Source organism: Corvus cornix, chromosome 4, assembly GCF_000738735.6.
Source record: "Corvus cornix cornix isolate S_Up_H32 chromosome 4, ASM73873v5, whole genome shotgun sequence".
NCBI lineage: Eukaryota > Metazoa > Chordata > Aves > Passeriformes > Corvidae > Corvus > Corvus cornix.
The window spans coordinates 63047920-63064068 of record NC_046334.1 but is presented as its reverse complement, the minus strand read 5'-3'; the positions used below and the strand labels follow the sequence as shown (position 1 = coordinate 63064068).

The 16149-nt window shown below is 38.9% G+C and overlaps 1 protein-coding gene across 1 annotated transcript in view; it reads right to left on the bottom strand.

The window, feature by feature from the left end:
- Positions 1-4105: 4105 nt before the first annotated feature.
- The window catches only part of CPZ (carboxypeptidase Z), a 34842-nt gene continuing 22798 nt past the window's right edge, over positions 4106-16149 (bottom strand). The window contains exons 7-11 of the mRNA XM_010401985.2: positions 15025-15183; positions 10817-10952; positions 9577-9716; positions 6841-6940; positions 4106-5140 (exon numbers count right to left, since the gene is read on the bottom strand). Coding sequence (XP_010400287.1) covers positions 4785-5140; positions 6841-6940; positions 9577-9716; positions 10817-10952; positions 15025-15183 — 891 coding nt within the window. The 3' untranslated portion in view covers positions 4106-4784. The remainder of the gene's footprint in view (positions 5141-6840; positions 6941-9576; positions 9717-10816; positions 10953-15024; positions 15184-16149) is intronic.

Sequence of the window (16149 nt, the reverse complement as noted above, 5' to 3'; positions counted from 1 at the left end):
TTGTCCTCTTCATTACAATATCTTTTTATTGAAGGCCCTGATGTTTAGGGAAATTCAAAACCCACTTATTGTAGGAAAAGCAGACTTCACTTGGTGAAGATTTTATTGCTAATCAAAAATGGATTAGCATAGTGAGAAAGAAAACTAAACTCAAAACACCTTCCCCACCCCACCTCTCTTTCCAGGCTCTCACTCTCTGATGTAAGCAGACCTGGACCCAGAATCAAAAAGAACACCAAAGAGAGAAGAACTTGTAGTGTCCCCTAAGCATGAGGGATGTCTGGAGGCAGAACACCTCCTCACAGAGGTCTGGCTGCCCCACCAAGGAGGTCAATGTGACACCCTTTTCCAACACAATTTGAGAATACCCAATGTCAGAAAAGGCAAATGTCAAAGGGGATCTCTCCTCCAAGATGCTATAAAGACAAAGACAGCAGGGGAAGTATAGTGCAACCTCCCCATCCACTCCTTTTACTCTGTGGAAGCTTCAAAAGGCAGATCTTACCGTGAAGGAAAACAGCATGAGAGTACCTCTGACAGGAGCTTTGTAAAGAGGTGTATCAGCTTCAGCTCACATTTCCATCCAAGACATTTGAACAACTGCGATCCCTAATGTTCCTTGTCTCCTAAAGGTTGAATCTCCAGTGCTTCACTGCTGCGGGGTGAATGCCCACCCATCACAGAGATCTCCCAGCCTGTCTGCAAGCATCACCTCAGAGACACACAGACTTGTTTCACTTTGATGGCTGCTTTTGTAACCACTAAAGACATCTCCGGCATGTTTTTGAATTGCAGAGCAACACTAGAGTGACGGACACAAAGAAATGGCACAGGCTTGGCAAACTCTGATTGACAGCTCATTCACAGTACTCCAGAACAGCCTGCAATACTGTTTTGGAGTGCTTCCCTTTAGCTGCTAAACCGAGGCATGAAAGGGAGAAAACCTGCATAAACACTGTGAAAAACGATAGCAGGAAGGGCTTCTATTACTCAGTGATTTTGACACTTAAAGTTCTGTTCTCAGCAGTTAGCTTAGGACACCTTTCTCTTCTTTTCTGTCTTTAGGAAAATAAAAATGTTCCTTCCTATATGTGAGTGGCCTGAGACTAGAAGAAAATTTTGTTACAGGATTCGAAGATGTAAACAGCTGCAAAATTTTATGCCTTTATTATTGCTATTTTTGATGTAAAATGTTTTTATGAATGGAACGAACAGACCCAAATCTTCTTTTGTATAATTCATGCATGCAGATTGTAATTTAACTGCTGATCCTCTTTTTTTAATGTGTTCTTGGCTTTTTTGGGCATGTGAATGAAAGAGAAATTGCACATATGACATAAGCAGAGCTTTCTCTTTGCTCTTAATGCTTTTAATGCTGTTAGCTAGATTTGCATGCTTTGACTTGTTGGGAAGATTAATTGCTGGCAGAGCAATGAGGTCTGGAAAGCTGGCAGGTCAAAACATTTATAAGTGTGATTGTGCAGAAAAGTTTGTCTCCATGGTGGAGAAGATCCCTCTGAAATAAATATGGAGACTGGGAAATTAATTATTAAGGAGGATGTTGCAAAAACATACATCAATACTGTTCAATATGTGGTTGGAAGGTAATTGAAAAAAATTATGTAGACTCTGACTTAAAAGGAGAGGGAGTCTGATGAACACACACTATAATTCCTGACAGCACCGTCTGGCTGCTAGACCTGTCATGATCCAAAGTAGCACTGGAAAAAGGCCAAGTCCAGTCTCTAAGGCAGGGTTTAAGCATGATGGAGACTGCCAGAGAACTTTGGATATTTCCCACTTCTTTCCTATGTTACTTGCACTTCACTTGTAGGAGGCCATGTTTCATAGAAGCATTTTAATCCCTCTTTCTATTTAAAAAGTATTTAATATGCTCCTAACTTTATGTTCCATTAAACTGTATATTCACATCTTCCAGAGAGGTGCATGAGAGAGCTGATCACTGTGTTCATTTCATATATTAGTTACAGAGCTGCCTACAGCTGCTTAAATTTCACCACCACTTCAAAATCCTTTGAACCATATTATAGTTGTGGGGTGGGTTATTTTGGGTTATGTCTCTTTTTTTTTTTAAACAAAACTGTCTGATATTAAGCACACATTGCTTGATTTAAATAAATTTTGGAGAAGATTTATGTAATTCAGTTCAGGATACACATCCAAGCTGATGCTTTCTCTCACATATATATGTATAGAACTAAGTCTATAATAATCTCAAATAAAAATGGGATGGTGATATTAATTTTGGTTGCATTGTTATTTGGCTGGCTTTGACCAATTCTTTCTTTCCTTTTTTTTCTTTCCTTCCTTCTTTCCTTTTCTTTCTTTCTTTTTTTCTTTCTTTCTTTCTTTCTTTCTTTCTTTCTTTCTTTCTTTCTTTCTTTCTTTCTTTCTTTCTTCTTTCTTTCTTTCTTTCTTCTTTCTTTCTTTCTTTCTTTCTTCTTTCTTTCTTTCTTTCTTTCTTCTTTCTTTCTTTCTTTCTTTCTTCTTTCTTTCTTTCTTTCTTTCTTTCTTTCTTTCTTTCTTTCTTTCTTTCCTTCTTTATTTCTCTTTCTCTTTCTTTCCTTCTTTGCTTCTTTCCTTTTTTTTCTGGAAGAGCCAATAAATATCTCCTAAATCTCATCTAAAGTCAAACGGATTTTTGGGAGCCACTGTAGTCATTCTGCCAGTGTTTTCTGCCTCCAAGCTAACTGAAAATTGAAGAATTCCTCTTATGAAAAAGATTAAATAGTTCCAGAATACTGAAGAACACCTTTTCCCAAGAGCTTCGCAGTTACTATAATGAAGTTTAATACATCCCTTCTATACAGGCTATTGAGTGTGAACCTGGAGAAGGTTCTGATCTTAACTTTTTCTCTGCTGGACACCTCTTTTTGTAACTGAGGTAGGGAGGGAGGCTATTCTTGCTCTCTCATACCATTTTCACATAAATGGTATAGTTGTACAGCAAACTACTTTTTTTGAACTGTCTCAAACATAAGAAATCTTTACTCAGTAAATCATATTTCCCAAATCTTGACTCTAATCTGCTATTTCAACTCAGGACTGCCAGAAAGAAGTGGATTTTCTGCACAGTCATTCTGTTTTGTATTTCAGCAGGCTTGGGTTTACTGAGATTACTTGAAAAAAATTCTAAATAACCCTAGGAGAATCTAGGAAATACTTAGAGAAAACATTTAAGTATGCAACACATTATGTACTTAAAAAGTGCAGCTAATAGTCATCAATTTGGCATTTTGTTCTGATTTTGTTAGCTTCACCACTGTTTTCACAGGAAGCTGGCTTTGAAAAAAATGACCACAGAAAACAGTAGTAATACCTATTACTGGAAATAAAGTCTGGAGGTGTATCTCCTGCTCAATTTTCTTTGGCATATTTAGGATTCAGAGTTCCTTTAACTTGGCAAGCCTGGGCAAGGAACACTTATCCGTGTGCATGCAGTACATTCACTCCCATATTATTACTTTTTGTTAATGCTCTGAAATAATTTTCTTTCATTTTTACTTAGTCTCCAGTCCTGCAGACATCCAAGCACATGAATAACAGACTCCTAACTTCAATCAGATTACGACTGGGAATAAGGTACTTAGCCATGTGCAGCCTCTGGCTGCAGAATTAAGATCATTCATCTCTTGGGTCTTAGGAAACTACAGAATGAGATACGTGCATGTGGACAAAGGGGTTCACACAATGGAGGCTGCTTTACTGAAGATGAGCAAAAAAGTTTTTAGAAATCATAGGGCAATCCACACAGCTAATCCAGCAGCTCCTGCAGAAAGTATATCAGCTCCAACAATCCCACTATTCACACACTGTGGCATTTAGAGGGGAAAATACAGCCTATATAGAGAGTTCATTAACAGTTCAAGCCAAAAGAAAGTGTGGGCCCATGTGTTTCATCAAAATCAAGGACTTTTTTTATATATATCGCCTTAAAAATACACTGCATCTGATATCTGAGAGAGGACAGCATCTTGCAAGACCAGTATTAACTGAGCTTTACCCAGCTATCTTGAAAAGAAGTTTGTGATTTCTTTGATGCCTACAAGTTTCATTAAAGAGTACACAGGCTCAGAACAGTACATGATGTTAACAATTTTAATGTAATATCTCACACTTTAGCCTAAATTCCTCGTGAATTATCTCATGTATTTTTCTATATCTACACACACATTTATAGGATGTGTGTATTTCTAGCAGTAAAGGCATTTTTCAGTATTTTGCTAAAATACATTAAAAGCCTATTTTTAAATTTATAAAAATATTTAATTTTTTTAAAAAAACACCTACATTTTGAGCTGTTATTAGAAGAGGTAGTGAACTTAATATGTTAATGTAAAAAGGGAAAATAAAAGAGTTTTCTGAGTGTTTCTGAAAGTTGTTTTTAGTATGTAATCATTAATGTATTAAAACGTGTACAAAAATGCATTAAAGGATCAGGAATATTTTCCTGCAGGTACTTAGAACCTAATAAATAATGAATGTGATGATTAACTACATGGGCAGAAGTACAGAGCATTACCAAGAAAAAAAACTGCATAAAATCTGGCCTTTGAAGGGATGTTTTTAATACTTAATACTTAAAAACCCACTTGAATATACTCAGTTGTGTGTGAAGACAAAACAAAAGAAGTAAGCGTGCTTGAATTAACATTATATTTTCAAATGAAACATTTAAATATTGCCAACAGCTGTGAGGGTGTCTGGAATGGAGCGGAAGGGCACGGGAGTGAGCTGAGCAGAGCAGAGCATGGCGATGTCCCTCAGCGCTGCTTGAGCAGCCACAGAGGTTTGTGCAGGTCTAGAGAGCTGAAGTATGACCACCACCAGGGCTTCTCCCTGCCTGATGCGGACCCACCTCGAGCCTCGGGCTGCCCGTGCTGGGCGTGAGGGTCAAAAAGTTCCAGGGGGTCGTAAGGGTCGTACGCGTCCTCCATGGAGCGGCGGAGGAGCTTGTTGGGCCAGGCCTCGACAGGCCGCAACACGAAATCCACTCGCCCGGCCTGTTTCATCCTGGCAGGGATGGTGACCCTCTTCATCACCCGGCTGTACCCCGGCGCCTGGGCGCTGATGATGTACGTCCCTGGAGGCAGGAGTCGCCAGTAGTCGCCATCAGCAGCTTAGGAAAGGGACAGGCACGACAAAACTGAGCTCAGTTTTTAGCCTCACAGACTCGGTAGGTACACACACACCCATGGACACCCACCCCTGGCACAAGCAGCTACAGGGTGGGCCACGGAAGGATCTCAGATTTTGAAAAATGTTTGAATGCAAACTCTAGATGACAAAAAGAGACGTCACCTGTGAAAACGTGGCCCTTGGGAGCTAATGGAGAAAAATTCGCATACGAAATATCAGTAACTGCTGTTCCTGCATCACAGGGAAGAGAAGCTTTCCTTTATGCTGTTTTTCCCAAAGGTACAAGGAATAACTCCCAAAGAAATTAATTTAAAACTATGTGAAACTTAAGAAAGTGAAATCAGAATCCAGGCTGCAATATATTTATATATTTAGCACGTCTAAGGAGCTAAGAAATCCCTCTTTTTATTAAATTACTTTCAATTACTTTGCAGACATTCTAGCATGTAAGACTATGGAGTTGGAGCTGCAGCTGGTATAAATTGACATTAGTGTAAAATGAGTGTAAATTTCCTCCAGCTGAAGGTTAGACCTTGCAGGCAAAATTAGGGAGCTTTAAAACAGAAAAATTTATTCCTCATTTTATATTTCCTTTATTTTGAATGGCAAGTCTCTTAGCTCAGTTAGTGTCGCATTAATACTATTTTTTTGTGGAATTTCTTAGTTCTTTTTAACACTAAAATCAAAAAACTTTTTAACCATATGACATTTTTAACTCCACCTAACTCAGAACAAATAGTCTCCTACAGTGTAAACATATTTTTATTTAATTCTTAATCCTTTAAAGGTCCACTGCCAATGGGAAGCCATTGTCTGGGAAGAAGTTTGAAAAAGACCATAATTCATGCCAGAGTCTCCCACCAGCCTCAAAAATCTGCATCATCTCCACTATTGTATCCCCTCTACTGCTAGTTTTTTTGAAAGCTGGAAAACATCCACTACATTATAAGCCATTCTGGCTTTCCAAATTGATTCAACAACAATCATTAGAGCAAAATGTAACCATTCATGTCTTCTATTTTGCGCTTCTGTGGCCTACCCGGTTCTCACTGAAATCAATAATAAAAAGAAAGCATTAATTTAAGTGACAGCCTAAGAGCTCAGAACTTTATGACTGTGAAAAGTAATAGTTGCATACACCTCAATACATGTTTATCAGTTGGTGACAGGTATAAAGTGGACATAATTCAATGCTCTAGTAATTATTGTCCAAAAATTGCACATATTTATGTGTTTCCAAATAAACAAGGAAGGTTGCAGACCCTTCAATTACTGCAATTATTCTAGATGTGAAAATCAGAGAGGATCCGACTGTACTATCTACAACTCATGTTCACAATATTTCAACTAACTTATTCCATCAGGGCTCCACTCCTCCACATGCTGAGTTACAGCTCCTGAGCAGAGCTGTTGCCATATTCCCCCAAACATTGGCTTTGGTGGACAGAAGACTGTTCCAGGTGGAATTTTTCACATCAAGACCTCTGTCATCCCAGACATGACAGACTGAGCAGCCATCTTGGCATGTCTTCTCTCTTGTTTTTCTAGAAGAAAACCCCCACCTGAGCCTTCAGTTCTCCATTAAGGTGCCATTTCTATCAAACATGACAATACTTTTGCAGGTTCAGCTCACAGGACTTTCACTCTGCCCAAGGAAGAATCTTAAACTAAAAATATTACCTGTGGTGATATCATGTTGAATGCCCCTGACTGAAATACGAGCATTTTTTATTGGGTTGCCAAACTTATCGGACACAATTCCTTTTATCCCCCGATGAACCTGGCAGAGCAAAGAAAAGTTAGATGGGAGTCACTTACTACAGTACCACCTCCTCATCACAAGGAAACCTTTGTAGAGAAGAAACAACTTTCAAAAAGTTCAACCCATTATAGAGGCTCTCAGGTGCTAATGCCCCCTCAGATCATATTCCCTGTTTAGGGAGTTCCAAGGGGGCTGAGGGAAAGGGATAATGGAACCAGAGCTTTTTTGGTCTAGGCATGTGGCTCTGCACTGAGATACCCTTCTCTGTACAAATCACTGGCACCTCATGATCTGACCACAGATTTAAGGACTGTTTCTGAATGTCTGCCCTAGACACAGAACCACAAAGAAATGAAAAGTTAAGTCTTTCAAAACCAATCCGATGCTCTGTACACAGCGAGAAGGCATCAGCTCAGGTACTTTTGACTTATCATCACTCTACTGCCTACACTTCACTGCCTGTCAGAATGACAGCAGTGTGTATGACAGCCATTTTCCCTTCTCTACAAGCACAGAACTGAGCTGCTTGAGCTGCTGAGAAATGTGCTTGGTGACAAACTGAAAAGCAATGTGAATTATGTCATATAAGGAGGTGCACGAGCAGCTATATTGGAAGTCAAATAAAATAAAATTAAACAGAAAAAACAATTCCAAGTATTTAAACATTAAGCCTCTTAAGGTTCTCTTTTTAAAGTGTTCCAAAATTAAAATATTTTATATTGGAAAATCTCTATGACTTCTTTAAGTGAAAAATAATTCCATTTTTATTTTTCCTCTGAACAGCTATAACCAACTTGAGTTGTTCTTTACTTCACTTCCCCACCTCTCCTTTTCTCTTCCTCTCAATTTCCCTTCCCCAGTAGCCTTGTCACAAAAGAAGAATGGATAAAAACCACAAAGCATCAAAACAACATATTTGCTTTTCTGTTGGAATATAAAGATGTTTAAAAATAACCATTAAAATATCCAACTATACAGTAATTGATAATACAAAGCTTGATAAAAAAGTCTAGTCTAGTGAAAGCACTTTTTAATTTAAGGTGAGGCTGTGTTGTCACTGCTCTCGTTAAGCAGCCATTCCATACTGAGTGAAGCTATTCACTGGAAGGTTTAGGAACAACTCAATATAAGGATTTGAAAACTATCCCTTATAATGAAGCACTGCAATTTTCTTTTCAGCATGAACTTGAGGATTTATCATATGGATAGAGAGTAAATCTGGTCAGAAGAGTCATCTCAGACTCAAATTTAATTTACAGTGTAGACATACTCAAAGTAGTATGACCTCATCCAACTTCAATAATAATTTTGCAATTACAACATGATGGGATAAAAATGACAAAAGTGAAATTTCTTTAACAATGTTCCTTTGGTTTGCTTTAGTAAATGTACTATTTTTCATTTTTCCTCAAGTCAGTGCCACATGAGTTTGGCAGAGTGTTCTGATTTTATTTCTGATGGGGAGAAGAGATCAGCATTTAGGAGAATGAATTTTACTTCTGTGCGTTAAGCCAAGTAGATTTGTACACACACCAAACAGCCTGGTATATATCAGAATAAGAAAAGTTTGAATTGGTTGTGGCAGACTTAATCCTTATCGGGGGTAATTCAGTCATCCTTATCTGCAAAGTTGTTTTGCTTACTGTCCTGCATTTACTCAAAAAGCTTTTCCAGCACAGACTTCTAAAGTGTCTCACACTGTAAAATCTTTACATCTTGAAGACTTCAATTGTAATATATATGGATTTAACCCAGCTCCATTTGGATTCACTAAAACTCATTTTCATCAGACAGCTGTAAAACGAAATGAGTTTGGTGGCCTGTACTGTAGACTTTATTGATAGATAATACTTACCACAAGTAGCAAGAGGTTGCTTAGAAAGGCCATAAAAACACTCCTAACAATTTTAAAGTACTGCGTACTCTATCAAAATAAGGCATGACAGAAAACTAATCTACTAATGGCTGAGAGAAAGATGAGCAACTTCTGTTTCTGTTTCACTTACTTATTGTCAGTGAGGTATTTGTTTTTGCTGAACTTAAACTTATTATTAAAAATGACATTTAAGTGGCATGTTTTAATGCTCAGAGACATACAGTTCTTCCTTTAGAAGATTTGGCTTCAGATATTTAATAACTACTTTCATAAAGAAATCAAGATGAAAAGTGTGTAAATGCCATTTCTATCAAGATTTTAGCTGAATCTAAATCTCTTGCTGTGGGACAGTAGGGTTTGGGACACAAACATGGACTATGGAAAGGAAAATTTCAGGAAGCTCTCTGGAGAACAGAGTTTTTTGTTTTAGTCTTCAAGAGGAATGTTGATTCATATTTTTCTGAATACTAGGGTTTTCTCTAGTGTTAAATTTTGGACAGCTGATGAATAATACTGCCCAAAGTATTCATAGATAATTCCCTTTCTCACTATTTTCAAGGCCTTTGCAGTCCTCAGTCTCAATCCCTTCTCCAGCATAGGGAAAATACTACCTGTGTGTCCTGCTAGACAAACTGAGGCACTGGGGTCCCCGGTGGAGTGTGGTGATTGATTTAGCATTATCTTGACAGCTAACCAGGAAAACAGCAAAGAAATGAATTTTGGAAAGAATGAAAAAGGAAAACTGTAAGCACAAAGGTCTGTAAAAAGAGAGCAGTACCATTTCCATGTAATTCAGCAGGGCACCCTTGTTTTCATGCCAGATTGTAAACAGTTCTTCCTCCAAAGGAAACTTTTCACATCCTACCTCCACGGTAACTTCAAAGCAATTTGTGTGAAGGTAATTAAAATCTGCCATACCTATAGGTTTAAAAAGAAAAAAGGAGAGCTCATAAACAGGCCATGTAGCCTTTAACTGGAGCTTTGCTGCTGCAGTCAGCTGAATCCCATCCCTGTGGGTGTGGGTTACTATACTGTAGAGTGCTTGCTGATATATAAAAAGTATTCAACAAATTCAGAATTCTACCACTTGTTTAAACTATAAATTAACTGATGACAATGACACTTCTTTCAGGCAAAAAAGCATAATTTTACATTATTATTCACCTGGCCAAGAAGTAGCAACAGAGCAATAAAGATTGGTTAATCACAGTAATTGTATTATTGGCTGAATCAGAAGTGATTACCAAGGGTCACCAGAACAGAAATGTCCTTTTGCCATTATTGTGTTCAAAACTGTTTCTGTACAAAAGACATTGGATATAATTTTGGGAAGAATGTAAGCCAATGATAGCTAAACCTAATTCTCATGCATGCCCCAAAGCATTCCAAATGTCTAGTTTCAGCATAATTATTTGGGGATCCAGCTGAGTCCTATTGGAAAACAGAACTGAAGCACTGCTGAAAATTTATGAACACTGATATTTTATCCATGCCAGCATTGAAGGAATCCTAAAGAAAACAAAGTACTATTACTGGGGAAATCAAATTAGTAATGGAAGAACAAATGAATTGGATGTTTGTCTCTGTTGTAGTTTTTCCTGAAAAAAGAATTAATTTAAACAGATGAAAAAGCAGCACTTGCATAGTCTACAAGATGGATTCAGACTCATGCTCCTAAGGATTGAGAGCATAGCATTAAACCTTTGTTTCTACATGTCAGATTTGAAAATGAAAATGATATTATATGCTATATATGCTATAAAAAATTTGAGCCTTGCATAACTTGTTAACTTTTCTCAGGTCACATTGGGGTTGAATTCATCCCATGTTATCTGCATATACATGTTTCCAGCATACACGTTACATTTTACTACTTAAATCCCCTACAAATTATGTTTTGCAGGGGTAGGACCTTAAGCAAACTGAAATTAATAAAATTATTTTGTTCAAACCCTGGTGTCTTATAAAGGTCACGTAGAGGTTTTACCTCACTTGATATGATGGTAAAGTGGTTTTACCTCCAGTGAAGCTGTACCACTCAGCGCCATTTATAATACCTCCACGTTTTACAAAGTTCCCACCACAGCGCAGTTCGGAGCGGTCCGAGATGACGGGGTGTGCATCTGCGTAGGCTTTAGCCAGCATTTTGAACACCTGCAACAAACAGGATTGAAATACATTTGCTTTTACAAACTGAAAACCTTGCCATTGCTGCTATTAACTATTGCTGTTGTGAGCCCAGATTATAAGACACCCTGTGTCCTTGAGAATGAGGGAGGTGATAAACTGCTCTGCAAGGAAGTTTTCATTTGTCTTCTCCTCTAGGGTCCTTCTCTGCAATCCAATATATTTAGCCAGAGACAACATATTAAATACCAGTGGATTTTTTGATACGTGGCTTCAATCTACCACCTGGGGCAGGAGCCCAGGTTTTAAAGTTGAAATTTAGGCGTCCTTTAGGTTTTGCTTTAGCTTTTGATATTTTTACCGCTTAAAAAATACCTGTATTACTTTCAGCCCAACTAAATATTCACATTGAATGCTGCTGTTTAAAACAGACAGTGTCAATTTGCTTTTTACTCATCACTCACACAGGAAAACCTGCCAGTTTGATCTCAGAGACAGTTGCTTCTTTGTGGGGCAGAAACCATTCCTAAAAAGTGAAGGATAGGATGTGGTGATGTAGGATGTCACCCCTGATTTCCAAAGAGTGTTGATACTGATGAAGAGCAGAGCAGTCACCATGCAGAAAGGAACAGTGGCAGAACACGTAGTGAAGACAGAAGAAAGAGCAGTTGTCTGAAGAAACCATTTATTTGAATCATGTTCCTGTTCTTCTCCAATGGTTATTTCAACTTCGTACAAAAATCCTGCCTCTCCTTTTTGTTTGTTTGAACTTCATCTGCAAAGGCTATACTTTCAGATTTCAACATTTAAATGACAGCAGTTATCAGATGCTACTTGATCCTACTATTCATGATCATGAATTTCATTCCATATTGCTTAAGAAAACATGTGCAAGAAGTTGGGTGGCTAAAATCCTAGTTTTAGAAGTGATCCTAAAACTTTATCCTAGATGTTGTCATCAAGGATAGAGACTAATATGATCAAGCACACAACACCAGTTAATATTTCTGATTGTTTCTAATAATCACATGGCTGAGCCGATTATGGAATCAGGTAGATGACCAAGGAAAGATGGAAAGAGAGTTTAATGTAAGTGTAAAGACACTTTACTAAATACTTCTGATGACCAGACACTAAAAATCCAGACTTAATATAAAATTCTTTTGCAGCTCCCTTAAGTTTCTATGTATCTAATTATTGTCCAGACCAGAAAATTAAGTGTCCTTCAAAGGTCTGCTGAAAGAAACAGATGTTAATTAAATATGTTAAGAGGAACTTTAACTGCCAACAGTTTAGTGCCAGGCTCAATATCTTTAATTCCTACAGGAATCTGGGTTCCAGTTCTGAACCCTCCGTGGAAGGTATTTGATATAATATTTAGAAGGTGCCTATGTGAGTAAGGAGTATGTTCCTCACCTTTTACAGAGACATCTGCAGATGTCCTATTTCCAGTGACCAAGTCTCCTCTTGTTTCACACCAAGAGGCATAAGGCTTTTGCCTGGCCACTAGTGCAAGTGAAAGAAGACAAGTGGTAGGGAGAAGAGAAAGTGAGAATTCCAAAAGCAAGTGAAATCTATTAAAAAAGAAAAACAAAAAGTTACACTTAAAAAAATTTAAAAGTTCCTGGATAACAATACATTTGTTATCACTTAGAAGCCAATGTATGACAAGTCATGGACGTCAAGGAAACTTAGATATTTAGGTAGATATTTAGGTGTAATATAGTGGGGAAAAAAAAGGGGAAAACCGCAGCAGAATCCTTGTGACTTAGGCAGTGTGTTGTTTCATTCAGTAAAGTGAGGTTAGTGCTGTTACCTTGGCCAGCACTTTTGCACCACTGACCATCACAGGTTGTGCTTTTCAGGGGGAGGGAAGGGAGTGTTTCAACTCATCAAAGGGAATGAATTTGACTTGGTGTGGGCCTTTCTGCTCTAGTGAGCAGAGGCATCAATTCAGCTTCTTGTGTAACACAAAGCGTTAAAACATCCATCTCCACAAACCCCAAAATATGGGAAAGATTTTAATTAGGTGGGCTGAACCAGATGCAAGAATGTGAGTGCAAGGACATGGTCTAGTTTTGAGACTCCTTGCTCTCAGCAGGTACTGGCCCAGGCTGTGGTGCAGGCCAAAAAGAAACTTGAAATCTGCAGTGTCTTGGAGCAGAGGAAAGAGGATCCTCGTGCTTCCACACATGCACCATGATGGATGTGGCAGCAAAGAGATGCATTTTCAAACTGCTGGTTGGAATATATTTCACAGAATTTGATTTTTTAATATCTGGCTATTATCTACTCTCTAGCATTTCACCCTAGGCTGCAAGTTTCCCCTTGCACAGCAAACGTGGCAGGTCAGCTTTCAGAGCAAGGGTTATGGCCAGTGTATGGCAGCTAAACCAAAGTGCTGTATTTTGGGATGCAGGTTCCCTGACAGCAGCAGCTGTAGATCAGATTACTTAAATGCAGGTCACTTCACAGGTACAGGTTTTATAACTTTCTGTGCAAAATCTGAAGTGATACTGATAGGGCTATTAAGGTTCCTGTGCTGAGTCATTTGAAAAATCGGTTCTTCACTGAGGACATCCCCACCCCTCCCTTGTATGTTCTAAACTTCCAGGTTTGTAGCCAACTTCCCAGACTTTGCAGTCACTGATTATGCAGCAGCCACCTATATGAGGTTCCTTGTCTTACTCTGTTGCAAGCCAGGAGTGCCATTAGGGTTTGTCCAACTGTGCACTGCACTGGGATTGAGCCCTTTGTCCATGTGGCTGCATCCTTTCACTCAAAATACACGTCCCCGAGTGGAGATGATGGAGGCACTGCTGTACTTCCATTCCAGGGGTGAAGTGCTTGATAAAGCACACATGGCAATATTCTTTCACCACCTATGCATAGGACAGCCCTAGCTCAGGCAGCGGGATGTAAATGCACAATTTTATGATTTCCCCAGTCCTCAGCAAGAGGTCCTGCAGCTTGCATTAGCACCCACCAGATATTTCTAACACAGGCTTTTTACTGTGCAGTGCCTGGTTAAATTTACTGCTAAATCATTTTCATACACACATAAGTCAGTAGGCATTGTACAGCTCAGAAGAAATGGATTGATACAGAAAATGTTTAACAGTCGTAAATCTTTAAATATTTAATATGTGTTAGTGAGAACTGTCACTTCAAAAGACGTCAGCTAAGAGATATGCTCAAAGATAAAGGATGCTTCAAGTCAAAGATCAACTTCTGACTATTTTGAACTGCTCTTTGTTTATATAAAGAACTACTTTTCTTGAGAGGCCACAGACATTTTTAGCACACACTAGAAGGCTGAAAAGCTAGCTGTTCTCCTGCTGGGCATGTCGGCAATGAATACGAGATTGAGGAAACCAAAGGGAAATAAGAAAGATGGCAAAAAATTTCACAGAAGATTTACAGTGAGTCCCAAATGAGGAACTTTCCAGGGACGAGAGGGGGGAAACCATTCCCATTCATCTGACCTGGAATAAATGTTACAAGGCTGCCACCATATGGCAACGAGCCTTTTTTCCCCCCACTCCTCATGGATTCCAAGGGAAAATAACACTGCTGGTTCCTTCTCTTCTGGAAACCACTGGTAAAAATATCACAGCCTACTCCCTTTAAAAATTAAAAGCCAGGGTTTTCCTAATCTGTGTTTTATGAAACCATGTTTGGCCTCACGGAAGATGGGTAAATCTTTCCAGACCAAGCTGACAGTGTGTAAGCAATTCCTGTATTTTAAAATACATTAAGTAAGTGTATAAATCAGAGTTGCATAATATTCTGAGTTGGAAGGAATCCACAAGGATCAAGTCCAGCTCTTAAGTGAAAGGCCTCTGTGGGGATTGAGGACTTGACCTTGGCATTATTAGCATCAGCTCTACCCAAATGAGGTGATCTCATGTTATATATATGTATATAGACTTGCATTATGTATATAAAATTTTGATTTATTACATATTTAATACATACACGCATACATATACACACGTACATGATCTAAATTAGTCAAAGTTTGTTATTTATTTAAAGAAAATATTTCCATAGTTCCACAAATTGAACCAATATGCTCACCCTGCAGAAACAATATTACCTTCTCATCAGGCGTAGGGGAGAACATTTTTTCTTCCATAGGATGCATTGAATAGTCATAAGGATAGGTCACAACCAGCTCACCCCCATGGAGGCTAGCAGAGAGCACAAATGGGATAGATCTCAACCACTTCATGACAGCTTTTGTCTCAGGGGCCACCTGAAATCCAGGAGAAAAAAAAAGCTGTGACTAGCCATGCAGTTCCAAAAAGAGATTTGATCCTGGGCAGGATGAAACCCAGTGGAGAAGGGACTATGTCAAAAGGAGAATATTGAGGCTCTTTGGCTCTTCCAGCCCAAAAGTTACTGGGGGGAGAAAGTCAGTTTGCTCCAGGGAATAGATGATACACATTGCTCACTGTGGAAAAACTGGAACAAAAAAAGAAACAGAAAATTTGACAGAAGAAAAAACTTTTCATTACAGTGACATTTTCAGATGACGATGGCAGTACTTCAGGCTGGAAAACTTGTGACATTTTATCACTACTTTACCAAACTCCCTATCTAATTTAATTTCTGAATCAGGAGGATTGACTTTGAATGGATACACTGGAATAGGGGGATAAATTTGAAATTCTCATCACTTGTTGAAAATGCATTTGCTATCCTTTGGTCGAAGATAATTTGCAAATAAATGAAAACTAATGCACATAAAGCATAGCAATGCCTGCAGTTTACCTGCAGTGAACTGTGGCTGATAAGTCGCCAAATTTAGGGGTTTTTGACAGTCCCTCCTCAGTAACAGCGGCCAAGGGAGGAGGCACTGGACTCTAAGAGATGTTCAGGCACCCGGCATGCAGGAGGCTCCTTCACCCCGTTTCCGAGGAGTAATTTCTGGGACCTGGTCCGGTGTTAGTTCATTCTTAGGGATAACAGTGTCATCTGGTGGCCGGTCCCTGCAAGCCCAGACTCAAGCCAGTGCCCCTGGAGAGTTGAGGTTCTTTTCTTTGCAGCTGGGGGAAGTTAACTGGGGGAAGTTACCTGGCGAAAATCTGAAGAGGGCAGAGGCTGCTCATCCGGACTCTGCACAACTGCAGATATGCAGGTTTTATAAAAATGAGAAAGATCTGCTATGATGAACTTAGTCCAGCATCTATTTAGGGCTGCCTTAGGAATTGCTTATCAC